We start from the raw sequence: 26,398 nt of genomic DNA on the forward strand, positions 1-26,398 counted from the left end.
TCAGACAATCGAACAGAATCAGGGACATGAAAGACTTTAGTGGAAAAGAAGAAGTGTCACAAATAAACTGCACGGCCAAAAGTATGTGGACAGCCCAGCCCTGTGTTTTATGAGGCTGTGGCGGAGGAATCACACAGGAAACACAAAGACACTCACTGTGGAGCTGCACACACACACACACGCCTCTACTTTACTTTACAATATCATACAAACGCCACAGAGACCTGTCAATCAGGGGGAACAGACCGGAAGTAGTGTGTGAGCAGTAGTTCAGACCTCACAACAGTGCAGACAGAAACCAGCTCAGCAACACCTGACAGGAGAGAGGAGACCAGGAAGAGACCTCCAACAGAACCAGACTCTGAGTGGGGGGAGGGTGGGGGTCTAGGACAGAGAGAGAGAGAGAGAGAGAGAGAGAGAGAGAACTCAAGGCATCATGGGAGTTCCCCAGCTGTCTTCGTCTATAGCAGCATCACTAAGGGATGGTTCGGGACTCACCTGGTCCAGCTCTAACTGTGAGCCTTATCTCAGAGGACAGTTTGATAATGTAGAGAGGTCTGGTCCTGGACCCAGACTGGGATCTGGATCCACAGCAGAGAAGCCTGATATCTGAAGGTTCTGCCCCCCACAGGAACCACCTGTGTTTAGAGAGCAGCGTGTTCTGTGAGGATCCTGTATGAGCTCTTTAAGATACGATGGTGTCTGACCTTTACTGTCTCTGTAGGTGAGGAGGAGGATTTTATAGGAGGTGATGAAGCTGCAGGAGACATGTGGTCTCTGCTCCTGGTTCAGGACTGAACTTTTGTATCAGCTGGAGGCTTTTCACTGAGTCACTGGGACATCCTGATAATACAGAATCATAGTAGTCCAGTCTGGAGGAAACAGAGGCACTAACTAGATTTTCAACAGGAAGCTTCAGATTTTCAGAGTAATGGTCAGGTGGAAGAAGGCTGTTCTAATGACCCCAAGGTTTCTGACTGTAGCGCTGGAGGCCGAGGTGGTGTCATCCAGAGTCAGTTTATTATCAGATCAGGTGTTTAGTAAAAATAACTTCAGGTGGTAACTTCAGTAAAAAGTTTTCATGTCCTTCAGACTCACCTGAAGTTTGACCACCTGGTTAGTCTCACCTAACTTCATAGATAAGTACATATGGGTGTCATCTGCATAACAGTGGAAATTTTAGAGTTTTAGTCTAAAAAAGGTATAAAAAGGTCTCAAAAAGTCTTTTAACAGTTGAGTCTGAAATGTTTGAAGTCTTGAAAAAGCCTCTTTAATCTGAAATTTGTCTTTAAAGTCTAAAAAGTTTCTCAAGCCTGAAAAAGTGTCGTCTAAAAAGGTGTGAAATATCTTTAAAGTCTCTTTAAAAATGTCAAGTGTGTTCAGATACATCAGACACATTTTCAGTTTCATATTGTTACAGAGAAACTGTTGGACTATGTTTTCATTTTAGACATGTTACAGCACATTTTATACCTATGACTGAGATAAAAAATGTTAAATAGTCTCAAAAAGTGTCATTTAGGGTTAGGGTTGTGGTCTACAGGACTCAGCAGATCCTGCTGAGTCTGGAGGAGTCCAATCTTATGGACTCACCTGGTATCCTGGAGCAGCACAGTTGGTCCAGTTTCATTACTGCCACAACCTTTCTGAGCTGCTGGGGGTCAGGTATTGGTCAGAGCGGGAACTTCAGGTCACCTGCCCCTTTTTTTGGGCTGTGACCTGATGTTTTTAGGCAACATTCAGGTGTGTTTCAAGTGAAGGTGCTGTGTGTAAACACTTCAGTTTTTATCAGGCTGTTTGCTCTCTGAATAATTCAGAGTCAGCTGATATCACACTGCTCCCTGACCTGGACCACAGCCCCACCCCCTTATACCTGACCACCTTTATCCACACATCCACACACACCTACAGCACACACACACCTCACACCTCAGCCAAACTCTGAATAGACTATCAACTACATTTCGGTAACTACAGCAGACGTTTGTAGACATTCGGCTGAATCTTATTACACTTGTCAAAGTCTTCGCAGACTCGCAGCAGAGTTTCGGTAGAGTTGCAGTAGATTTTTGGCAGACTCTTGACAGAAACTTCAAGACTCTCAGCAGACTTCTCTGACTTTAAGTAGACTGAAGACTTTTGGTAAACTCACAACAGGCTCTCAGGATGGCGAGCACAGCGGCTGAGTTGGCCCGGAGGAAGGCCCGGGAGGAGGATGGTACTGGCAGCCGGGCCAACACCATCCCCTTCAACCAGCAGGACTTTGAGCAGTTGCGAAGCGAGTGTCTTCAGACCGGCTCGATGTTCTGCGACCCAACCTTCCCTGCAAACTGGGATTCTCTGGGATACAACCAACTGGGACGCTACTCGTCCAAAACCATTGGAGTGGAGTGGAAACGACCCACGGTGAGCTGAGACATTGACTGTGTGTGATTATTTTCATTCCTGATTAACATGTGGATCATTTTTTGATTGTTTATCCTATAAAATGTCAGAACGGTGTCAGAGTCCAAGGTCTTGTTTTGTCCCCTCGTCAGCCATTCAGTTTACTGTGACGTCAAACAGAGGAAAACAAAAAAATGTCTCACACATCAGAGAAACCAGAGAGAATCAGTGGCATCCTCAACTTTAACAAGTAAAAAAATAATTGATGATTGTTGTCAGTTGGTTTTTCAGTGGATTGATTAATCAGTGAATCAATCATTAGTGTTTGATCAGGTGATTAATACAACAAACAGGTGGCAGGTGGTTCGACCAGATAACAGTGTGTGTGTGTGGTCTCCATGGTAACCAGGGATGAGTCCTGTTAATGACAGCCACAATCTGAACAATCAATATCCTGATGATGACAAACCACAAGGTTCATTTAGCTGCTGCTGTGGAGATTTCGACTGCATCACATGAGCTTCTTCAGCAGATTGATTTGGCTCAGTGTCATTAGAGATAAATCCTGACAGCGCTCAGAGGAGTGGAGATCTGAATGTCTCCTGTCCAGTCCATCAGCTGAGGAAGATGGTGGGATATGCTCGAAAGGTCCAGAACAGCCACTTAATGGACCTTGTGCTAACATAGCTGCTGTTTGAGAGGTCAGGGAGGAACCCTGGGCACAGAACAAGTGACACACTCACCTTCAACCAAATCACTTCCTGTTAATAAAGTAAGAGTCTGACTCAGTTTGTGTTAAACATTAACCAGTGCTGCTGTTACACCTGGACAGGTGAGACTAGACGTCTCTTCACCTTCCCGTTAGTTTCATGACAAATGTTTAAAATGTCAATACAGATGATGAAAGTTTTTTAAAAGAATGAAATGAAAGTGTTTTAGACTGATGATGATGATGATGATGATGATGATGATAACGATCACAATCGTTAATAACCTGTTGTCTTGTCCAATCAGGAGCTGTGCTCTGCTCCTCAGTTCATTGTTGATGGAGCAAAAAGAACCGACATCTGTCAAGGAGCCCTGGGTGAGCACACACACACACACACACACACACACACACACACACACAGACACAGCTGTGGTCATGTGACCCTCTCTCTGTCTGTCAGGTGACTGCTGGCTGCTGGCGGCCATGGCCTCTCTGACTCTGGACCCTCAGATTCTGAGCAGAGTGGTTCCTCCTGGTCAGAGCTTCACGTCTCAGTACGCTGGCATCTTCCACTTCCAGGTGACTCACCTGTACCTACAGATCTTTACTCAAGGTCCACTTCACATCAGTGGATAATGTTTATACCATGGCAACGGGGAAAACTCCATCCACTGATGAAGCCCATGAATGTAAGTTAGTTTAGTTTGAGCTGTGACTGAGCAGCGCCCTCCTCTGGTCACTGTTCACCACAGCTGGACTGGTTAAAAACGAGGCACTTCAGGTGTGTTCTGGTCTGTACTGAACTCAGTCTCCACACAACCTGGACCGAGTCCACATTAGAAAACACTTCTATTGTTGGGGCTACAGCTCACTTCTGTTCTGTGGTGGGTGGGTGGAGTGTACAGAGGAAGTGACATCATGTTTCTTGTTGATGTAGCTGTGGCAGTATGGAGAGTGGGTGGACGTGGTCGTGGACGACCGACTGCCCACCAGAGACGGGAAGCTGCTGTTCGTCCACTCGGCCGAGGGAGGAGAGTTCTGGAGCGCTCTGCTGGAGAAGGCCTACGCCAAGTAAGAAACAGACTTCAACTGACAAACTTCATCTGTTTAACTGACTTCATTCCTCTTCACCTCCTTTCAACACTTCAACTCTTCTGTTGTAATGACACTACGTCACTTCAGTGTTTACACTCTGGACTCAACAGTCAGAGAATGAGACTAAACTTGGTGTTTTTCTGACTGGACTTTGGTTCACAGGTTTGTGATCATCAGACTTTCACATTCAAGTTGGTTCACCTTCAGCCAAACATTCACAGCAGGAAGTAACGAGGCAGTCTGTGTGTGTGTGTGTGTGTGCGTGTGAGAGTGTGTGAGAGTGTGTGAGAGTGTGTGTGTGTTGGAGGTGGTTAGCAGCAGGGTGGAGGAGGGTTTACTCAGTAAACACTTGGTGCTGCTCCACCTGGAAAACAAACAGAGCTGAAGACAGAAGCTGCTGACTCAGCTCTTTATCCCGACAGTGAAGCTGTCTCTGATTTATTCATGTCACTGACTCCAAACAGCACAGACAAAACAGTCGCCTCATATTTATATTTTTTGAACAAAACTGTTTAAACACACTGTTGTTGGCCTGTTGTGATCTGTTGTGATCTGTTGTTGGCCTGTTGTGATCTGTTGTGATCTGTTGTTGGTCTGTTGTTGGTCTGTTGTTGGTCTGTTGTGATCTGTTGTTGGTCTGTTGTTGGTCTGTTGTTGATCTGTTGTGATCTGTTGTTGGTCTGTTGTTGGTCTGTTGTTGGTCTGTTGTGATCTGTTGTTGGTCTGTTGTTGGTCTGTTGTTGGTCTGTTGTTGGCCTGTTGCGATCTGGATGCTCAGCTTGGAGACAGTTACACAGTTATAACAACTTGTTGCGTCTCCTCCCTGTCAGCCATGACACAACAACATGAGGAACACACACTGACACACACTGACCACATCATGTAGAAGTCAACACAACAATGATTCAAACTAGGCTGTGATTAATTCATGAAAAGCTCGGGACAGTTTAACAAAAACAAATGAATAAAATTACTTTCATTCCTCCAGCACAAGTTATCTTCAATCTTCTGTCTTCCTGGTGGGGGGAGGGTCTAACTGAGCATGTGCAGTATGAGTGTCATCTCTCTAGCTCGTTTCTGATTGGAGGAATAAGACTTCTGACCTGTTCTGTCTATAAATGAGCTCTGATGTCGGTGCTGAGGTCGCCCTCCTGTGTCTCCTCCTGCAGGGTCAACAGTTCATACGAGGCTCTGAGCGGAGGGTCTAGTATCGAGGGTTTTGAGGATTTCACTGGAGGAATCGCAGAGAGCTACGACCTGAAGGAGGCTCCGCCCTTCCTGTTCAACATCATGAGGAAGGCTCTGAAGCTCGGCTCACTGCTCGGCTGCTCCATCGACGTAAACCATTAAGACACAGGCTCCTTTAAAAAGCTGATGTCTATATTACCTGTAATCCCTCTTTCTGATTGGCCAGCAGGTGTGTGGTAAACTCATGTAAATAAAAACAACAACATGTGTCCACACACAGAAAACAACCGACTCACTTCCATTGTGACTCCCCGTTATATCATGTAGAGAGCTAGCTGAGCTAGCTGTTAGCTCAGAAACGTCATGTAGCTCATTTAGTTTGTTAACTAATTAATTTCATTAAGTCATTTTGTTCATTAGTTTATCTTCTGAGGATATCTAGTTCATTAGCTTACTTAGCTATTAGCTCATGTAATTAATTATTCTTTTGCTCATTTAACTGTTAGCTCATTTAGCTCATTCCTGATTAGCAAATGTTGACTGTCAAATCAGATGTTTTCCAGGTCTATTTGTTAGCACTGGCCTCTGTCTCTTTACCGAAGCTAAAGCTCCTGCAGGTTGCTAACAATACTAACAGAGCTAACAGTTCACACATGTTCACGTTTGTCAGATTTCCAGCTCCTATGAGACGGAGGCGATCACCAGTCAGAAGCTGGTTAAAGGCCACGCCTACTCCATCACTGCAGCTGCACAGGTGAGGCATTCTGGGAAATCACGTGACAGTCAACATGAGCAGAAACAGGAACAGCTGCAGCTGGTTTTATCACATTTGGTTCTGCAGGTCCATCACTCCAGTTCTCCTGTGGAGCTGCTGAGGATCAGGAACCCCTGGGGTCAGGTGGAGTGGACCGGAGCCTGGAGCGACAAGTGAGTGCACCATATCTGTCCATCTGAACACCTGTCTGTCTGAACATCTGTCTGTCTGAACACCTGTCTATCTGAACGTCTGTATTTCTCTGTTTGTCAGTTCGAGGGAGTGGGACGACGTTCAGCCAGAGGAGAAGAAGAAGCTGGATCACTGCGCTGAAGATGGAGAGTTCTGGTGGGTGATGTCATGGAAGCTGACGATCTGGTGCAGAGGTCAGCACCAACATGTTGGCGAGGAGTAAGCTGTTGTATCCTGTGAACAGGTCTTTCTCCTTCTTCTGTCTGCTGTCTGCAGGATGTCCTACAACGACTTCCTGCGTCAGTTTTCCCACCTCGACATCTGCAACCTGACACCTGACGCGCTGACCAGGAACAAGGTCGGACACTGGAACTACGTTGAGTTCGAAGGCGTGTGGAGGGTCGGCTCCACCGCTGGCGGCTGCAGGAACTACCCCGGTACAACCAATAGGGTTTCAGAGTTTGTTCGTTAGTTAAATTAGTTTCAATCAAATCTTTATTGAAAACTTCAGGTTCGTGATCAGTCTGTGATTCGGCAGCTTGTTAAATGACGTCACATTAAAACTCATGATGTCATCGTAGTTCTCACATTATTTTGTTTAGTCTCATATTCATTGTGGAAAAAGCAGCAACGAAGATTGTTTGTCACTTCCTCTTCCTCTTCCTCTCCTCCTCCCTCTCTCTGTCTTATTCTGATTAAAAGAAAAAAAATTTTCTTTTAAATTTTATAAAATTTTTCCACTTCAACTTCTTCTTTTGGTGAAAGCAGTTGAAGTGGCCCTGTTGTCTTTCAGAACTGTACCTGACTCATACTTGTTGTCTGTTCTTTCTCTGCAGCCACGTTCAGCTCCAACCCTCAGTTCTTCATCCGGCTCCACGACGTGGACGATGACCCTCATGACGACGAGGACGGCTGCACCGTCCTGATCGGTCTGATGCAGAGAGACGGTCGCAGAGAGAGACACTTCGGACGAGACCTCAACACCATTGGATTCGCCATCTATCAGGTACACACACACAGTTTATTGATTGATGTGTTGATTGATCAGTGATGATCAGAATCAGTGATCTTCTTCCTGTGTTTTTGTGTTTTCCTGGTTCCTGATGAGGTGAGTTTCAGGCAGCTGCTGATTTCACTTCTTAAAACTCAGTACTGTTACTTTTTTTCAGTACTTTTACTTATGTTACCTCTTTACACTCCTGCCTCAGTTTCACTTCCCTCACAGTTAGTTCTTCCTCCTCCTCCTCCTCCTCCTCTAACCTGAGGTGTGTGTTGAAGAAAATGTTTTTGTTAAAAGTTAAGGTTTTGTTTTTCAGTGTGAGCAGCTGTAACTTTATAAAGATGAACACACAAGGTCAGAGGTCAGAGGTCAGAACAGGATACAGTCAGAGTGGGAACCAGACACTCTTCTCCTTTGTGGTCAGTTTAAAGGCCGCAGTAACGTCCACCTGGGCCCGGATGTCCTGCTGAGGACGGTGGCGGTGGCTCGCAGTCCAACCTTCATCAACCTGAGGGAGGTGTGTGGGCGCTTCAAACTGCCACCAGGAGAGTACGTCGTTGTTCCCTCCACCTTCGAACCACACCACAAAGGAAGCTTCATTCTGAGGGTGTTCACGGAGAAGGAGGCCCACAGCAGGTCAGACAGAGAGGAGGTGAACTGGGAGAACTGGTCACGTACTGGTCAGAGTGGTTTGTTCTGAATGTGCCATCTGGTTCTTTCAGTCCAATGGAGGAGGAGGTGGACGCTGACATCCTGGAGGTCTGTGTTTATCAGAAATCTGTATTTGTTTCATCTGGTGAGAATAAAGTTGTGATTTTACACAAAGTCCTCAGAAACCAGGATCTGACAGGACTCTGTCAGGACCAGGACTCTGTTAGGACTCTGTCAGACGGATCTAACATCCTGTCTGTGTGGTACTGACCCATGTCTCTTGTGTCTTTTTGCAGCCTGACGTGGACAGCGACGTGGACCCTCACTTCAGACGTCTCTTTGTCCAGATCTCTGGAAACGTAAACATGTTTTTATTGATTCTTCATTGATGTGATCAGAGCTGATCAGAGCTGATCTGGTTTCTCTGTCGACAGGACTCTGAAGTTTCAGCCTTCGAGCTCCAGCAGATTCTAGACAGAGTGGTCGCTCAGAGTGAGTTTAACCTTTAACCTCTTCACAGATGAGTCCTGTCACCTTCACCTGCTGCACCTTTTACACGATGTTCACACCTTTATAACTAATGTGTTTTTATACTTGAACTGACGTGTGTGTGTGTGTGTGTGTGTGTGTGTGTGTGTGTGTGTGTGTGTGTGTGTGTGAACTGACGTGTGTGAATGTTTGCAGGATCTGATGTGAAAACCGACGGGTTCAGTCTGGAGACCTGCCGCAGCATCGTCAGCCTGCTGGACGTATCCTTCACACTCAGACTGAAGACCAGACTGATCAGGGACTGATCCAGAACTGATCAATCAATGAGATCAATCATCTCACCTGGTTCCAGATGTGACAAGTATTTTTATAGGTCAAATACTACTCTTTACTCTCAGTATCTGGTACCATGTTCACCACATTAGGTCTAATTTGAAATACCAGACCTCCAGATCCAGGTCTTCTCAAAGGGCTTCTGGGTTTTGGCTTTGCTTGATTTTCATAGTGAAGACCAGCTGTTGCTCTGTAGACTTCAGACGTTGACGTTAGTGATGACGGCACAGGTGAGATTGCGTCACCTGTCCCTTTAGTCCTGACTGGTCAGTTAAGCTCTGATGAGTTTGCTGCAGGGTCTGGATTCACTTCCTGTGTGTTACGTCCATTATTTTGCCTGCAGCAGGGATTCACCAGGTCACAGTGGACACAGGTGTAGACCAGGCCAACAGTGTGAGGTGGCTCTTTAACTGGTTGTCAGATGGACGGCAGTGCTAAACTGGGTCTGGTGGAGTTTCACACTCTGTGGACAAAGATTCAGAGATATCTGGTGAGAACTGTTTCATTCACATTTTGTTTTTGAGTCCTGTGCTTTGTTCATGGACACCTGAGAACAGGCTGTCTAAACAACAGTCTGCTCCATCGTCATGGTAACAGCTGTTGTCCTTGAGTCTTCACTATCATGTTGTGTGTCAGATATAAAGACATCTGAGTCTTATGGGGGGTAACGTGGGAAGAGGAACTGGATCTTCTAATGCAGAACTTCCATTGGATATCTCCCGTCTTTAAAGGTGCAATATATGAGTTCTCTCTACTGGTCTCTGTGGTGCTGGATCAGGGTTAGTTTGGTGATGTTGGTGATGTTCTCTGGCCAACAGCTTCAGCCACTGTTGCATTAACAAGGTCAGAAAACTTCTGATCTTCTACTCCTTCGTCCTCTCGTGCTGAACTGAGGCAGACTAGATGCTACAGAGACTCACTATCACAAAGTAACATTTTTTAACTTTGGTGTTTGTCTCCACCTCTGGAGACAGCTGAACTCATAATGTTTCTTCTAGACTGGTAAGTTGCTAATGCTAATGTTAGCAATGTAGCAATAGCTAAATTTACAATAGCACCTCACATATGTGTACTGGGTATATGTTACTTAACAATCAAAAAACCTAATCCATCCATTTTCTATACCACTTATCCAAAACTGGGTCGCGGGGGGGCTGGAACCAATCCCGTATTTAACTGTCACAAGTCTCTTCTTTGCTGACCTTGTATTCTTTGTTATAATCCAACAAAATCTAAAACAGTTTCCATAGGAAATCTGCTGATGTATCTCATCTCAGTCATCATTCTTCTTTTATTTAACACCTTATATGAAGAAAATGATCCAGTAAAAGTGATGATCAGATGATGAATAGAAATTTGTATCTCACAACCCCTCAGTCTGTGTAATACAACACAAGCTCTCTCTAAAGTCAGGAAAGAAGGACTCAGCCATCGAAATGAGACATCTGGTCTACAGCAGATTTCATTTTTATCATCTGTTTTATTTGTGTACTTCAGCAGGTTCTGATGAAAATGATTCATCACTGGTGAAACAAAATCTTCTTGTTCTTCTTCTTCTTGTTCTTCAGGAGATCTTTAGGAGTCATGACTCGGACAGTTCTGGTTCGATGAGCAGTCATGAGATGAGAGCAGCTCTGGCTGAAGCTGGTAAGTTTACTGATGATTCACCAACACTGGTCTAAAACCCAGTGGGACCCTAAAGATCCTTCTGAAGGTTGTACAAGGATCCAGGTTCCTGAAGGGGTCCAGGAGTCTTGGACATGGGGGAGGGTGGAACTGGTCCTGGATCTGAAAGAGCCAGTAAAGCACTCCACCTGGTGGATATTCAGTATTACTGCAGACTGACAAACAGCTGTGTGTGTGTGTGTGCGTGTGTGTGCGTCTGCAGGTTTCCAGGTGAACAGCTCTGTGATCCATCAGATCATCAATCGATTTGCTGACGCAAGTTTCGCCATCGACTTCGACTGTTTCATCGGCTGTTTGATCCGTTTGGAGCTGCTCTTCAGTGAGTCATCAACTCCACCCACGTCAACTCCACCTACACTCACCACCTGTCAGATCAGGTTGCAATATTAAGAACACTGACTGACAAATCATCAAATGACTAAAAATTAACACATTGATAATTAATAGTTTGAATAATAATTTCTGATTTTTTTCTTTAGATTCAGACATTCAGACACAACAACTCTTTATCTGTTAAATATAAAATCACAGGTTTTCCTGCTGGAGTTTGGTTGGTGACAGAAAACACAACATCATTAAACCAAAGTTCAATCATAAAATTATATGAAAATATGAAAATATATGAAAATATGATTAAAACAGCTCAGATTAATAAATGACTCATTCACCTTAATAACACACAGAGACTTAAACCAAACCCAGAGGACAACAGGAGGAATGGTTCAGTTTCTGTAACAGTAAATACTGACTGGTTCCCAGTGTCCCCAGTGTGTTTCTGCCTTTTTTCCACAGAGATGTTCAGAACTCTGGACAAAAGGAACCAGGGGAAGATTGAAGTGGACCTGCAGCAGGTAAAACTCCAGTCACGTACTGGTCTCACTAGTCCCCCCCTACAGGCCGCAGTGACGTCTGCAGCTTTTATTTCAGTCTGTCACATGACTCAGCAGCCTCATGACATCATCACTGATTTCTTCTCCTCTTCCTGCAGTGGCTCTGCCTCGCCATCAACTGACCACCACCTGCTCCAGGAGCATGCTGGGAATTTTCACCTGCGACACCTGCAGGGATCTCACCTTAATCTGATTTTAATCTGATCTGAATTGATCATTCATTGTTTGAATCTTGTCTAAATTGAATTTAAATGTCAAATAAAGTGCAGTGTCTGTCCATTTGCATGAAACCAGTCTCTGATGTGGACTCTCTCTCTCTGAACTGCACTGAGTCCAGATGAGACCAGAACTGACCCAGAACAGGGTCCTGTTGTGATCCAGACAACATGAAACTGAAATGTAAAATCCTGAATCAACTCAGATTAAACCAGAAAACACATCAGAGTAAAACATGAGTCTGAGACCACATGAACCTGTGAAGACTGATCCTTGACCTGGTCTAACAGCTCATCTGTTAATATCATTAGTGTGGTATAACATCTGCTGCTGGGGGGTGGGCTGACAGATTCAGGACTCTGCTGGGTTTAGGTTTAACCCACAGACCACATCATGACGGTCCTGGTCCTTCTACTGGTTTACAGAGCTATAAATGGTTCAGGTCCTGTTTAACCAGACCAGGTCCTCAGACCACCAGAAACCAGATGAGAACTGGTTTCTCTTGTCCACCTGGATCTGGTTTTTGGTTTTTCTTCTTTCTCTCTGTAGGTTGGTGACTGCAGGTGGGCGGGGCCCTACCTAAACTGCGATCAGGTGACGTCCTGATGAGACACAGAAACAGTGTAACTGACACCTGTGCAGCTGTAGGGTTAGGGTTAAGTGTGTGACATACACACCTGAGGCGTCAGAATATTAGGAACACCTGAATGTATGAGCCCACAGCATGTGGACCTGACACTGTTGGTACCAATGTCAGACTGGGAAAGGGCCACGCAGGCACCCTTATTTTGTGCTTTTATTGTGAAAGTTTCACCTGAGACAAACATGACTGATTGGCTGAAATGAAGAGACTCAGGTTGACAGCTGCTCCCCTCTGTTAATCACCTGTTAACTGTGTTGCATTTATGTGATGTGGGAGTTTCTGTCATCACCAGGTTGTAATCTGGTCTTTATATGAAGCTAAATCTTTATGCACACCTGTGTGTGTGTGTGTGTGTGTGTGTGTGTGTGTGTGTGTGTTGTGTATTCAGGTGTGTGAAAGTGTGACCTGAGGACCTTGCAGGTGTGTGAGGAGGAGAAGTGATGTAACACAACATTAAAAACCTGAAGAACTAGAACCCTCAGATTCTCAGTGAGCTGCTGCTGCCACTGGAGCAGTAAGGAGCCCTTTAGTGAACCCTGTTCTGGACTCGACGTGGATCAGGACTGGGATCATGTCAGACTCTTGTTATGTGGTGTTTTGTGTATTTTATGTGGCACTGCATCAGTGTGAGGTGCAGAGCTGGTTCCTGTCAGATCCTCCACCCTAGACAAACATTACACCGCCTGAGGCACATGATCAGAGGAAAGGACAGAAATCTGCCTGACGATGACGACGACGACGATGATGATGAGCAGTGGACTCAGTGACGAAGGCTCAAAGAATTAAAACTGTTTGTGTCTGAATTCAGTAACTGAGACACACCCTTCCTGCTTCAGGCTCCCAGAATTCAACACCACAAGACCGGAAGTCAGGACATCAGGCTTCACAATAAAAGCCACCAGAATGGTTTATTAACTGCTTGTCTGCCTGATGGAGGAGAAAGGTCACAGCTGGACCTGTGCTTTGTGTGCAGGTGGAGGATGTACAGGTGGAGGACATACAGGTGGAGGATGTACATGTGGAGGTGGAGAACATACAGGCGGAGGATGTACAGGTGGAGGTGGAGAACATACAGGCGGAGGATGTACATGTGGAGGTGGAGGACATACAGGTGGAGGACATACAGGTGGAGGTGGAGAACATACAGGCGGAGGATGTACATGTGGAGGTGGAGAACATACAGGCGGAGGACATACAGGTGGAGGTGGAGAACATACAGGTGGAGGGTGTACAGGTGGAGGTGGAGAACATACAGGCGGAGGATGTACAGGTGGAGGTGGAGGACATACAGGTGGAGGACATACAGGTGGAGGTGGAGAACATACAGGCGGAGGATGTACATGTGGAGGTGGAGAACATACAGGCGGAGGACATACAGGTGGAGGTGGAGAACATACAGGTGGAGGGTGTACATGTGGAGGTGGAGAACATACAGGCGGAGGACATACAGGTGGAGGTGGAGAACATACAGGCGGAGGATGTACATGTGGAGGTGGAGGACATACAGGTGGAGGACATACAGGTGGAGGTGGAGAACATACAGGTGGATGGTGTACATGTGCAGGTGGAGGGTGTACAGGTGGAGGTGGAGAACATACAGGCGGAGGATGTACAGGTGGAGGTGGAGAACATACAGGCGGAGGATGTACATGTGGAGGTGGAGGACATACAGGTGGAGGACGTACATGTGGAGGTGGAGGACATACAGGTGGAGGTGGAGGACATACAGGTGGAGGACATACAGGTGGAGGTGGAGAACATACAGGCGGAGGATGTACATGTGGAGGTGGAGAACATACAGGCGGAGGACATACAGGTGGAGGTGGAGAACATACAGGTGGAGGGTGTACATGTGGAGGTGGAGAACATACAGGCGGAGGACATACAGGTGGAGGTGGAGAACATACAGGTGGAGGGTGTACAGGTGGAGGTGGAGAACATACAGGCGGAGGATGTACATGTGGAGGTGGAGGACATACAGGTGGAGGACATACAGGTGGAGGTGGAGAACATACAGGTGGAGGGTGTACATGTGCAGGTGGAGGATGTACAGGTGGAGGTGGAGGAGATCACCTGGTCAGTCACATGACTGCAGGATGTAAAGCTCCATGTAAACAGCTCTGCAGTGAATCTGCTTCTTTGCTGAACATTTAAAGACAAACAGACCAAACTGATCATTTGGAATAAAACTGTCTGTAATAAACTTTATTATTGTATCAACACTCAGTATCATTTAAATGTGTCACCACAGTTAAAATATGTTAAATTCAATTTATCTGCCTGAACTTTTAAAAATCATCTTTAAAACTTGTAGCTGACGATCATAAGCGTTATATTTTGAAGGCACTCACCGGAAGCCTTACCTGTCCCTCTTGGCTCAGTCTCTGAAGTCCCAGTGGAGTGAACACTCCCTTCCTGGCATCACACCTGCAGCCTGAACCCTTCTCCAGACTTTACAAAACTTTCCGGGACCCTCCAGACCCTCGAGTCCAGGCTCCAGACCCATCATGGCGGGCATCGCGACCACCCTGCAGCACAGCCGGGAGAAGAACCAGGGCATCGGCACCAACAGCCAGGCGGTGAAGTACCTGAACCAGGACTACGAGGCTCTGCGGCAGCGCTGCTTCGAGACCGGCCAGCCGTTCCAGGACGAGACATTCCCGGCCCTGCCCTCCTCCCTGGGCTTCAAGGAGCTGGGTCCGGGCTCCTACAAGACCCGGGGGGTGTCCTGGAGGAGACCCACGGTCAGTGACGATGAAAACTTATTATTATAATCAAGTTCGGTTTTAATTTGTCCTGGAGCCAGACTCCATTATAAAAACCGTTTTTGTTTGTTTGTTTGATTTATTTGTTTATTTATTTTACAAAAGTAGTTCAAATAAATCCAAGTTTTTTCTGAGTGACTTTGTTTATCTGATGTAATCAATCAAACCGGACTGACCCCGCTCCTGACAACACCTCACCAAAGCGCGTTAAGGAAAGAGCGATTTTAGCGCAGCTGACTCAAGGAAAAATCAGTAAAGAATAAAAGTTTGACATTAAAACAGCAACAAGCTCTTCATCAGTGATCGATAATTGTCTTATCTGCCAGATGAAGTCAGGATTGTTTCTGCACATGAAGTCGTTTGTTAGTGAGAGAGGAGGGTTTCAAATTTCAAGTTTTACACATGTAGTTTGGTTTGAGGTTTCCGCAGCTTCCTGCTCAGCCTGCTGTGAGTGGAGCTTTTATTTTGACAACCTGGTGTCTGACCTGAGTCTTCATCAGTTGTTTGATCAGAGACTGAAGTCAGCACCACCTTCACACTGAGACTACAGTACTCTGATGAATGGGGCTGGGTGGAATTGGGTGGAGCTGCCTCATGAATGACTGATGAGACCTAATAAGGGATCTCAGGTTCACAGAGCTGGACAGGTGAGGCCTGGTCACCTGGACACAGACTGGAGGATTTCAATCTTGTGTGTCAGCCCTGGGGAATGTCTGCAGGCTTTGGCCTGACAGGCACAGCTGAAGGAGAAAAACCTGGAGAGTCCTGCTCAGACAGGTGAAGAAGAACCTGTGGAGGCTGCAGAGAACAATGACCTGGGACACGCTCCTCATTTCCCCATCCCCACCACCACCCCAACACACACACCCCTGTGGGAGTTAGACCTTGCCTCAGACAAGTATCTGATTTTAAAAAGACCAGCATCAGTCCAGCAGCTGGAGGTCCACGATGAGGAGAGTCCAGTTCTGGTTCCAGATCACCTCTCATCAGCTGATCTCTGTTTCCTGTGCAGGAGCTGACCTCTGACCCCGAGTTCATTGTCTCTGAAGCCACCAGGACCGACATCTGTCAGGGAGCTCTGGGTGAGAACCACAACACCAACACAACAGACACACAAAGAGACAACAACGTGCTGCTGCCACTGTCCAGCTGGTGTGTCTGTGTGTAGTGTGTAGTGTGTGTCTGTGTGTAGTGTGTAGTGTGTGTCTGTGTGTAGTGTGTAGTGTGTGTCTGTGTGTAGTGTGTGTACCTGTTGTTGTCCAGTTCTGAGTCAGACTCAGATCAAAGCCACAGTTTCTCTCCCAGTCTCCAGTCAGACTGGAAGAACTGGTTCCAGTAACTGAAGAGGGGCGGAGACTGGCTGACACACAGACCTGGTACTATGCCCTAGTACTACTATGTAGTAGTACTACTACTATGTCCTGAGACCTGTGTACAGATGTTGTTGACTCCTGCTGAGACCTGATCAGAGTCAGACCACATCAGGAGGTGCTCTGACTCTGATCAGGTCCTTCTACATTAACATGTTTGAGCTGAGCTGCAGCTCTGACCCCAAAACCATCAGAGATGCATTTGGAAGTCAAATCAGGATCTGTGTGTGTGTGTGTGTGTGTGTGTGTGTGTGTGTGTGTGGTTACAGTGTTGTCTTGTCAACAGAAACAGTAAACATGCTGACAGGCAGGTGGGCGGCGGCTGACTGACTGTGATGTCATCATGAATTCAGGAGGGAAATAGTTTCTATAGTAACAAAGGGCAACACCTGGGAGAGTCCAGCCAATCAGAGCACAGACAGACTGCTCTTCAGGAAAGGACCATACAGCTGTGTCTGATGATATGTTTAAGGACACTCCGACATCTGAGTTCTGTCAGCTTCCAAACAGAAAACAACCAAACTCATATGATACTTTTGACAAGCCCCGCCCCCTGTCTGTCCATCACCCAGGTGACTGCTGGCTGCTCGCCGCCATCGCCTCCCTCACCTTGAACAAAGAAGTTCTGGCTCGAGTCGTCCCACATGGACAGAGCTTCAAGGAAGGAGAGTACGCCGGAATCTTCCACTTCCAGGTACAGAACACAGAACCAGCAGAGAACACAGAACGCAGAACCGTGTCTGAACAGACTGTGTGTGTGTAGTTCTGGCAGTTCGGGGAGTGGGTGGACGTGGTGATCGACGACCGTCTGCCGGTCAAAGATGGAGAGCTGATGTTCGTCCACTCTGCGGAGGGGAGGGAGTTCTGGAGCGCTCTGCTGGAGAAGGCCTACGCCAAGTAAGACCCTGAAACTGAAGCCTCTGTCTCACACAAGACACAAAGCACAACACAACTGTCTGTGAGCTTCAGACCGACATTGTTGTGTGTCCACGTTGTTTAAATTACAAATACACTTGTGTCCATCTGAGCAGCTGTGAGTGTGTTCGTGTTAAAATGAGAAAATTCAGCCGTACAGTTGTCATGAACAGTTTTTGTACCAGGCTGTAAACATGTTTATTTCTGCTGTAAAGTTGGAGTCTATGGGGACTGACTCACTGCTGGAGCCAGACTCTAGTCCTGACTGAACCTAGAGTACAGTCCGAGGACCGGCTCGGCTCAGCTTCACAGAAACTTTGTCTAATAAAAAAAATACTGCAGCTCTTTTCACCTAAACCAGTAAAAACCTGAACATGTCTCGCTGGAAGACTTTTCTGGTCCATTTCACCACATCAGACAGTGACACTAGAGATGACCTGATGGATGGTCAGACTCCAGGTGACCCCCAGCCCCACTTTGACAGAGAAGCACCCCTGGGAACATTAATGATCACAACAACCCATCAAAGAGTGCTGGTTAGACTGTGGCGGAGCGAGCGGAGAACCACTGATCAGTGGTCAGGTTCTCTTCAGTGGATCCAAAGAACAAACCAGGCAGAACAAAGTAGACAGCACATGTACTCTACAGTGTATGTGGGGCTGTCCACATAAGTTTGACCATCTATGGCCTCATCCTCCTCCCAGTATGACCAGTGACTCAGCTCCAGTACCTGGGATCAGCTGTGGTGATGAGAGACATGTAGATGTGTGTGTGTTCAGGTTTTTGTTGGTACATGTCACTGCATTCTTCACCTTTATTTATACAGGGAGAGTCGGAGAACCCCGCCCTGCTGCTACACACACACACACACACACACACACACACACACACACACACACACACACACACACACACACACACACACACACACACACGACTCTGAGTGGAATCACATCTCACTGTTGTGAACTTTTATAAACGTATTGAAACATGTTCATGTTGAATGCAGCCTATACAGTTTAGAGGTGAACTGATGTCACAGCGACTCATCCTCATTGGTCCAGTATTTACTGCTTCAGACCCCCTGGTGGTGCTGGACTTGGTTTGTCTGATCTGACTGGAATCATGATTTTTTTTTGGAGAAAATGAGACGTTTTTTGCTATTTTATAAAATATTGTGAAAATCTCAGCAGCAGATACTGAAGTTAAAATATCTGTTGTGTTCAATTCAGTTCATCAACCTGGACTCAACAACAACAACAACAACAACAACAACATATGCAGTTCATATTGTTTTGTGTTTCACATTGTGTTTATTTTTGTGTTGTTGTCACAGTCAGATAATGAAAATCTATTTACCTGTGAGTGTGAGACGTGAACACAGCAGGAGAAACAATCTTCTTTACTTCCTGTAAACACCTGTCAAAGAGTTAGTCGTGTCGAGTCCTCAGGTGTTCTCAGACGTTGATGTGTGATGTTGCTGCAGGGTGAATGGATGTTACGAGGCTCTGTCTGGAGGATCGACGACCGAGGGCTTCGAGGATTTCACCGGTGGAATCGCTGAGGTTCACAACCTGAGTCAACCGAGTCCACATCTGTTCCACATCATCCAGAAAGCTGTGAACCGAGGATCATTGATGGGCTGCTCCATAGATGTAAGACCATGGGACTGTGAGAGGACACTTTTCTAAACCTGTATCGTTTCTGTTAAATTGTTAAACAGTTCTTAGCTAAAAATGAGTACGAACAGGAAGCGTTTAGCACTAAACATTAGTATTACAGGAAGTATGAAATGTGTACTTCAAGAGTAGATCATGGGTACTTCATGTACGTACTACATGGTGACTGTACGATGCTGTTAACATGGGTCCATTATAGAGATGAAACAGTATAAACATTTAATATCATGATGATAGTGACCAAAATGATCAGTAATCAGTTTTACCACAGTGTTGTAAAAAGAGCTGAAAATGTTCCAAAAGTAACTTTCACCAAGTTTTATAATAAAAACAAATGAATAATTAGCAGCTTTTTGTTGCATTTAAATTAAAGACTAAAATAACAACATGTCCAACACACCTGTGCCACAGATGAAGACCAGAAGCAGTACTGGTTTTGTCTGCTGCATGCCCACTGTTAACAAGGGAATACCAAATGTATTATTATTTATTATAATTATTATTATCCAAGTTATCCAGCAGGACAGGTGACAGAAACGCAACAGCTACACTGAGCTCAGGGATGACATACTGAGCTGCAGCCCTGGAATAAGTTTCAAAAACACACAATCACCGACCGATTTGTTTATATTCATTGTTTAATTTTTCATCTCATTTTAAATTGATTTCAGATCACGAGCTCGGCTGACTCAGAGGCGGTCACCTCTCAGAAGCTGGTGAAAGGCCACGCCTACTCTGTGACAGGTGCAGCAGAGGTGAGAGACCCCACCCCTGCAGAGCCCCGCCCCCACCACAGAGGAGTTGCTCAGTCTGAACAGCTGAAACATGGTTTTATGTCTATATATTAAAAATCATTGAAAGCTGATTTTATGTCATTCCTTAGTAGTTTATCACATTCTGGAAACTACATTACCCATGAGTATTAGCAGTAGAAGGAGTCCCTCATGGGAGTTGTTGATAAAATCTAAGTTGTTGTGTGTTAAAATGTTTAAGGTGTTCACTGACCTGAAGGGGGCGGGGCTTCACCTCTACTGGTTCCTTAGAAGTGAATGGGAGACTTGTCATCCAATCATATGTAACTCTGTGGTCTGCTCTGCATGTGATTGGCTGCAGGTGGAGTACCGTGGTGACAATGAAAAGCTGATCCGGATCCGGAATCCCTGGGGTCAGGTGGAGTGGACCGGAGCCTGGAGTGATGAGTAGGTAACCCCGACAGGTGTGGGAGTCATTAGACCAACTACTACATCATGGCTACTGTAACACATACTAGGGCGTACAGGTACACGGGTACTTTAATGGTACTACAAGCACAGTAGTACATGAATACAGTATGTGAGGGACTGAAAGTGGTTTTCCAGCAGCACCTGAACAAACTGAATAACATGATAAGGTGACTTACTGAGTTACCTGTTCAGGTATCATGTTAACGCCTCGAGCTCCCACTAGCTTGTTTTGTCACCTGGCCCCTCCCTGGTGTCTGCCTCAGCTGGGTGGAGACTGATCCTCTGACCCCTGATGGACTGTTTCACAGACTGATCACTCTGAACACTTTGAGACTGATGCTGGAGGTTCGCTCGAAACTCCTCCTCCTGTCGGACCTGAACCACATGTTAATCTGATTCAGTGTGACATCACTTCCTGATAATGTCGTTATCTCTGATGTCCCTCCACAATAAAGCTCTAGAGAAAGAGAGGCTGCAGAACTTCACTGAGAATCCTCCTGTTTTTAAGTTTCCTCCAGTATCACAGTGATCCAGAGGCGTCATGATGATCACAGCTGATCACTGATTACAGCTGATCATAGCTGCTGGTAATAGTATCACAAAGCGTCATGGGAACTGTAGTTCCCAAACTTGGGACAGTTGTGTTGACTGCTGGTTCTTTGTGTGTGTAAAGTGTCTAACTGATGTTTCCGCTCTGACAGTTCGATGCAGTGGCGTTACATCAGCGATGACGACAGAGAGCGTCTGAGCCATCGCTCGGAGGACGGAGAGTTCTGGTGAATCTTTCCCTCCTTTTTTTTCAAACCACCTGAAGATCATGGTGAGGTGGGTGAAGTGACACCCTGTGCTCTTCCTTGCAGGATGTCTTTCTCTGACTTCTTGCGACATTACTCCCGGCTGGAGATCTGTAACCTGACGCCTGATGCTCTGAGTGACGACAGCTTCTCTAAGTGGGCTCTGTCCAAGTTCGAGGGCAGTTGGAGGAGAGGATCCACTGCTGGAGGCTGCAGGAATTATCCTAGTGAGTGATCCTGCTGGACTGACAGCAGGTCCAGTGACAATCTTTACAGCTCTAATGTCCTGCAGGACCACCACATGTACTGCGACCAGGTTTTTCTTCCCTCAAGACCTTCAGCAGGCTCTGTGACCTTAAGATCATTGCTCAGCTTCTCTTGTTTGTAACCACAGACACATTCTGGACAAACCCTCAGTTTGTGATCAAGCTGGACGAGGAGGACGACGACCCGGATGATGGCGAGGCCGGCTGCAGCTTCGTGGTCGGTCTGATCCAGAAGAACCGCAGACGCATGAGGAAGATGGGAGAGGACATGCACACGATCGGCTTCGCCATCTATGAGGTGAGGAGATTAATTTGACAACAGTGACTCAGATGAGCCGTTTGCCTCTTTGACAAATTGTTGAGCTCTAAGACTTAAACCCTGATACGTTGAGGTTTCCAGTTCGACAGTTCATTCATCCTTATGAATCTGCTTCATAAATGAGAGGAAACAGGAGAGAGAATGTAGGGAAACAACAGGAAGTGGAGTTTCTGCTGATCACAGCGCTACGAGCTAGCTCACAGCTAACATCGTACAGTCAGTACAAACAGTCCAGCAGTCACATCCTTTAGGGTCATGTGACCCACACTGGCCCATACACAATGATTAAAGGAATGAATTGGATTCATGTTGTCCATTGATACTTTGGCGGTCGTAGTGTCCTGATGGGCGAAAGGTTGAGGTGGATCATAAAACCTTAACGACCTGGTTTGGTTCCAGAGTCTTTTGTCGCACATCATAAACCTCTCTCCACCCAAAGTCTCACAGAGTCAGTAGCTAAAAGTAATACATGTGCGGTCAGGGCAGGTTCAGCTCCTAAGGAACCAAGTGGTTTTCAGTCTAAATGTGGTTTGAGTCTGAGGTGGGGGATGAGCAGTGACCAATGAGAATGCAGCAGGAAGCTGAAGGGAGGTGACAGGCACCAACAGACAAAAGGTTTGACAAAGTTGTGGTGAATCTGTCTGAATCTTCTTCTTCTTTTGTTTCAGGTTCCTGATGAGGTACGAGGTTCAACATGTTCACTGATCAATCTTCAATCAGCCTCATCAGCTCATTCCTGCTGCTCAGTGTTTGTTTTTCAGAAAAAAAAAAATTGTCACGTTATTCTCTGTTGAATATTCAATCTGATTTGAAGCTACTGTCTCATGTCTCTGTCAGTTCTCCGGTCAGAGGAGCGTCCACCTCAACAGGAACTTCTTCCTGCGTCATGCTTCCGCCGCTCGCTCCGAAACCTTTATCAACCTGAGAGAGGTCTGCAGCCGCTTCTGTCTGCCGCCAGGAGAATATCTGATTGTCCCGTCCACCTTCGAGCCGCACAATAACGGAGATTTCTGTGTCCGAGTCTTCTCCGAGAAACAGGCCAACTTTCAGTAGGTTTCTCTGCAGCAGACTCAGCACAGTGAGACTCTTCCACACAATCAGCCTGTTTTCTGCTCCGTCCTCCATGAAATATAAAAACAGGGACAGAGATGCTGCAGGCAATCGCACAGATGACACAAACTGTACCTGCAGTCTGTTTGATAAATACAGATGTGACCTATTGATGTTAGAGGAACTGCAGCTGTGTTTCAGTAATCGAGTCTGTGTTTGTTCTGCAGAGAGCTGGACGACCCCATTGAGTCCAGAGTGGAGAAGGTAAGAGACAAGTCACCAGATGATGATGATGATGATGATGATGATGATGATGATGATGATGATGATGTTTTTGTCTGGTGTCAGATTGAGATTGATGAGGACGATGTGGACGATCGGTTCAGGGGTCTGTTTGGACAGCTGGCAGGAGGGGTGAGTCTCTGACATCAACATTCACCTGACTCATTTAACCCTTTAAAAACGAGTGTGTCGTCGACGGCACATTTGCGCAGGAAAATTCTGACGGTTTCTGAAAGCTAAGACCTTGCGCTTTAGGCATATAGGTGTCATTACGGTAATTTCACCTGGCGGACATTCTGAGGCTCCGATGTTAAAGGATTAAACACCTGCCTGACCTTAAACTGACAGTGTTCCTCTGCTGCAGGACCGTGAGATCAGTGCCTTCGAGCTGCAGAAGATCCTCAACAAAGTGGTGACCAGACGTAAGAAAACACCTGCTGATGATGATCTCAGGTTCAGGTTCAGGTGTGGACAGGATTCACCTGTAGACACTGAAGTAATTGTCAGTCTGTTTGTCTCTGACAGGATCTGACATCCAGACCAGTGGCTTCAGTCTCACAACGTGTCGCAACATGGTCAACCTGCTGGACGTATCCTTCCACCACAGAGAATAAGCCCTCAGTACAGCTCCTTTTAAATGAATTCACCCAGAAGCACATTTGTGACTAACTGTTGACTTGATTAAAGGTTCTGTAAATGAACCCTCACTTTCTCAGTCAGTGAGGTTTTATGAAGTCAAATAAAAGTGTCACTAAACACACAACAAGAAACACAACTGAATTACTCTGTGAACACGAGACCAACAAAAACAATCCAACCACAACCATTAGCCCATGCTAGCATTGCTGTGACAATTAGCTAGCTTGCAATAGCATCATTTACTGAACACATTCATTATATTGCTAACAGAAGTTAGATAATGTTAGCATGCTACTGTAGCCTCCCTAATGAAAACAGACATTAACATTATGTAGCATCAAGTCACTGACACATGGAGAAGAAAACCAGTTCTCATTTACAGAACCTTTAAATCATTCTGATTAGAACCAAAACTATTTATCAATTACTTGACAGAAAATCAAATATCATCTATTTTGACAATTGATTTAAGTAACTTTTCAAATATTCTCTCTTTTTTAAATCTTCCTATCACCGAAAAGCTGTGGGTTTTATTTTGATTGGATAAAACATTTTGAAGAAACAAATGACAGAAAATTAAACAAATGTGCAGGGAGAGGAAAAAAGATTATAATGACAGACTAATTCTGATGGTTCAGTCTCTGTGGTTTCACTTTTGATTTCACCACCAGATGGAGCCAAAGAAATAAATCCTTCACACAAAGTGGGTTTAAACCCTTTGACCTGTCGGGGTCATTTCATGTGATGTGAACTGACACTGTGGAGCCTGTGGAGTAAAATCATGTCAGGGTGAGCAAACAGAAAAGATGTGAGGTTGTCTGAATGTTTCCTGAACATCTGCTACAGAAAGATGGCAGCGGGAAGCTGGGTCTGGTGGAGTTCAAAGTGCTGTGGACCAAAATTGAGAACTACCTGGTGAGTTTTAGTCAGAGACAAACATCATCCCTGACAGATGTTTCTTTAACTGACAGAAAGTTAAGGCTGAGCTACAACTGTCCCTAATGAAGGCCCTGACCCAACTCAAACCAGGGCCGCTGTATTTATATTTAGACCCCCAGGTCACCAGGAACCAGATCAGAAAGGCAGGAAATCCTAAAAACAAACCAATGTATAATATATAGCACTTCACCAACTACTGTGGTTTTGTGGCTGCTCTTTTTGCCCCCATGCTGCCAGAAATATCCTCAGAAACTATTAACCAGAACGACTGTACGTTGTCAGGGATCTGCTGCCTGTTGCTGACCTGTTGTTCTCTGTTGTGACAGAATATTTACCGTCAGAAGGACGTGGATAACTCAGGGACAATGAGCACCACAGAGATGAGGACAGCTGTGGAGGAAGCTGGTAAAACACAAAAACAATGTTTTTATTCCTGCAGAGTGAGGATGAAGACGAGTCTGTGTTTGTTCAACATTTCAGCTTCACTACTGGAAACAACCGTCACAGTCATTGTCTCCTGTTCTGAGGAGCTTTGGTGTTAAAGTAGTATAACGTTAAAATAAGAAGTAAATACAGATAATATCAACATACAACAGGCAGGGTTTTAACTGTAAAATAAAATGAGGGATACCATTGCAGGAACCAACGAGAGGAAATGATAATAATAATAAGATGAGGGTGTACAGGGGTGAGGTGAAGCAGGCAGCTGAATATGGAGGATCTTTGCTAACTTTATTTCTCTTTAGTGTCATTTTTAGACCATACTTCACTGCCCTCGTCTTAGACAGCCCCTGCTGCTCAGACCTGTTTGTCTGGACTCAGATTAACTGTTGCTGCTTCAGTTTGAGTCCTCCTCCTCATGAGACCTCTGATCTCACTCTCACATTGTTGTGAAATTCCCCAACCAATAGAATACCAGGTCTGATGTTGACCTTTGGTTTGACCTCTGCTGCTGGTCCTTGGTTTAGTGTCTAATCAGGCTCTGGTTTCTGTGGTTTTCAGGTTTCAGTCTCAATAATCCTCTCCATCAGGTCCTAGTGGCTCGTTACAGTGAACCAGATCTCACCATCGACTTTGACAACTTTGTGGGCTGTTTGGTTCGTCTGGAGACCATGTTCAGTGAGTCCTTATAGACCCCACATCTTCAAGTCCTCACAAACCACATAGATCACATAGTCCCCACAAACCATGTAGCCCTCACAAACAATGTAGTCCTCTCAAACTACATAGTGCTTACAGACCACTGTCCTCACAAACCAGTCCTTCAACTTCATGATGATGATGGTGATGAGAACTGTTTTCTGTCCACAGACACGTTCAACACATTGGACAAAGACGACTCAGGAACCATCGAGCTGAACTTCTTAGAGGTGAGAAGCTGTTTCAGCATCAGAGGCAGAACAGACATGATGAAGGTCACATGACTCGTGACCACAGATACACATGGAGATGAAGGTAGATAAGAGGTCTGTTTATTCAGAGATAAATCTAACAGCCTGATGTGGTTCTCCTGCAGTGGCTGAACGTGTCTCTGCTCTGAAGAACCAGGACCAGCCTGATCCAGATCCTGAACAGTTATGGCTCAAATCTGCCTGAGCTGAAATATTCAACATGTGGTGAATGGAGTTTGGTTTATATATGATTCTAATCATGAGGGAGAGGGATGTTAGTGTGATACAGAGACACATCAATAAGCACTGTTCTTCATCATCGTCAGCATCATCATCACACAGTGGCTTCATGTTACAGACAGAGTCCACTTCACTGTAATTTATAAACATGTTGACGCTCAGTTACATGTTTATATACTAATTATACTGGGGGGTGGGGGGGTGGGGAGGGGTCTCTGGGTGTTTTCATTAAGTCATTTATTATTGTTACTTTAACTGTAACTGCCTCATTAATAAAGATAATCAATAACAGAAT

At 45.6% G+C, this 26,398-nt stretch overlaps 2 protein-coding genes across 2 annotated transcripts; both read left to right on the forward strand.

The window, feature by feature from the left end:
- Positions 1-143: 143 nt before the first annotated feature.
- LOC139614718 (calpain-2 catalytic subunit-like) lies at positions 144-11,662 on the forward strand. Its single transcript, XM_071472231.1, has 20 exons — positions 144-2,406; positions 3,400-3,469; positions 3,555-3,673; positions 4,032-4,165; positions 5,359-5,527; positions 6,048-6,131; positions 6,219-6,304; positions 6,405-6,479; positions 6,600-6,760; positions 7,160-7,329; positions 7,748-7,959; positions 8,046-8,082; positions 8,271-8,333; positions 8,409-8,466; positions 8,659-8,723; positions 9,218-9,286; positions 10,365-10,443; positions 10,685-10,801; positions 11,275-11,333; positions 11,471-11,662. The coding sequence occupies exons 1-20, from the start codon at positions 2,167-2,169 to the stop codon at positions 11,492-11,494; spliced, it is 2,091 nt and encodes a 696-aa protein (XP_071328332.1). The 5' UTR covers positions 144-2,166; the 3' UTR covers positions 11,495-11,662.
- Positions 11,663-14,599: 2,937 nt separating this feature from the next.
- LOC139614725 (calpain-2 catalytic subunit-like) lies at positions 14,600-26,309 on the forward strand. The gene is made up of 21 exons (XM_071472246.1): positions 14,600-14,975; positions 16,009-16,078; positions 16,939-17,060; positions 17,130-17,263; positions 18,768-18,936; positions 19,632-19,715; positions 20,074-20,159; positions 20,885-20,959; positions 21,044-21,204; positions 21,372-21,541; positions 22,231-22,242; positions 22,400-22,611; positions 22,840-22,876; positions 22,961-23,026; positions 23,259-23,316; positions 23,420-23,484; positions 24,380-24,448; positions 24,799-24,877; positions 25,475-25,591; positions 25,784-25,842; positions 25,989-26,309. Exons 1-21 carry the CDS (start codon positions 14,739-14,741, stop codon positions 26,010-26,012), a joined length of 2,106 nt encoding a protein of 701 aa, XP_071328347.1. The 5' UTR covers positions 14,600-14,738; the 3' UTR covers positions 26,013-26,309.
- Positions 26,310-26,398: the final 89 nt, after the last annotated feature.

The sequence above is a fragment of the Trachinotus anak genome, unplaced genomic scaffold (genome assembly GCF_046630095.1).
Source record: "Trachinotus anak isolate AG129_WGS33_773 ecotype Australia unplaced genomic scaffold, CSIRO_AGI_Tana_v1 ptg000036l, whole genome shotgun sequence".
Lineage (NCBI taxonomy): Eukaryota > Metazoa > Chordata > Actinopteri > Carangiformes > Carangidae > Trachinotus > Trachinotus anak.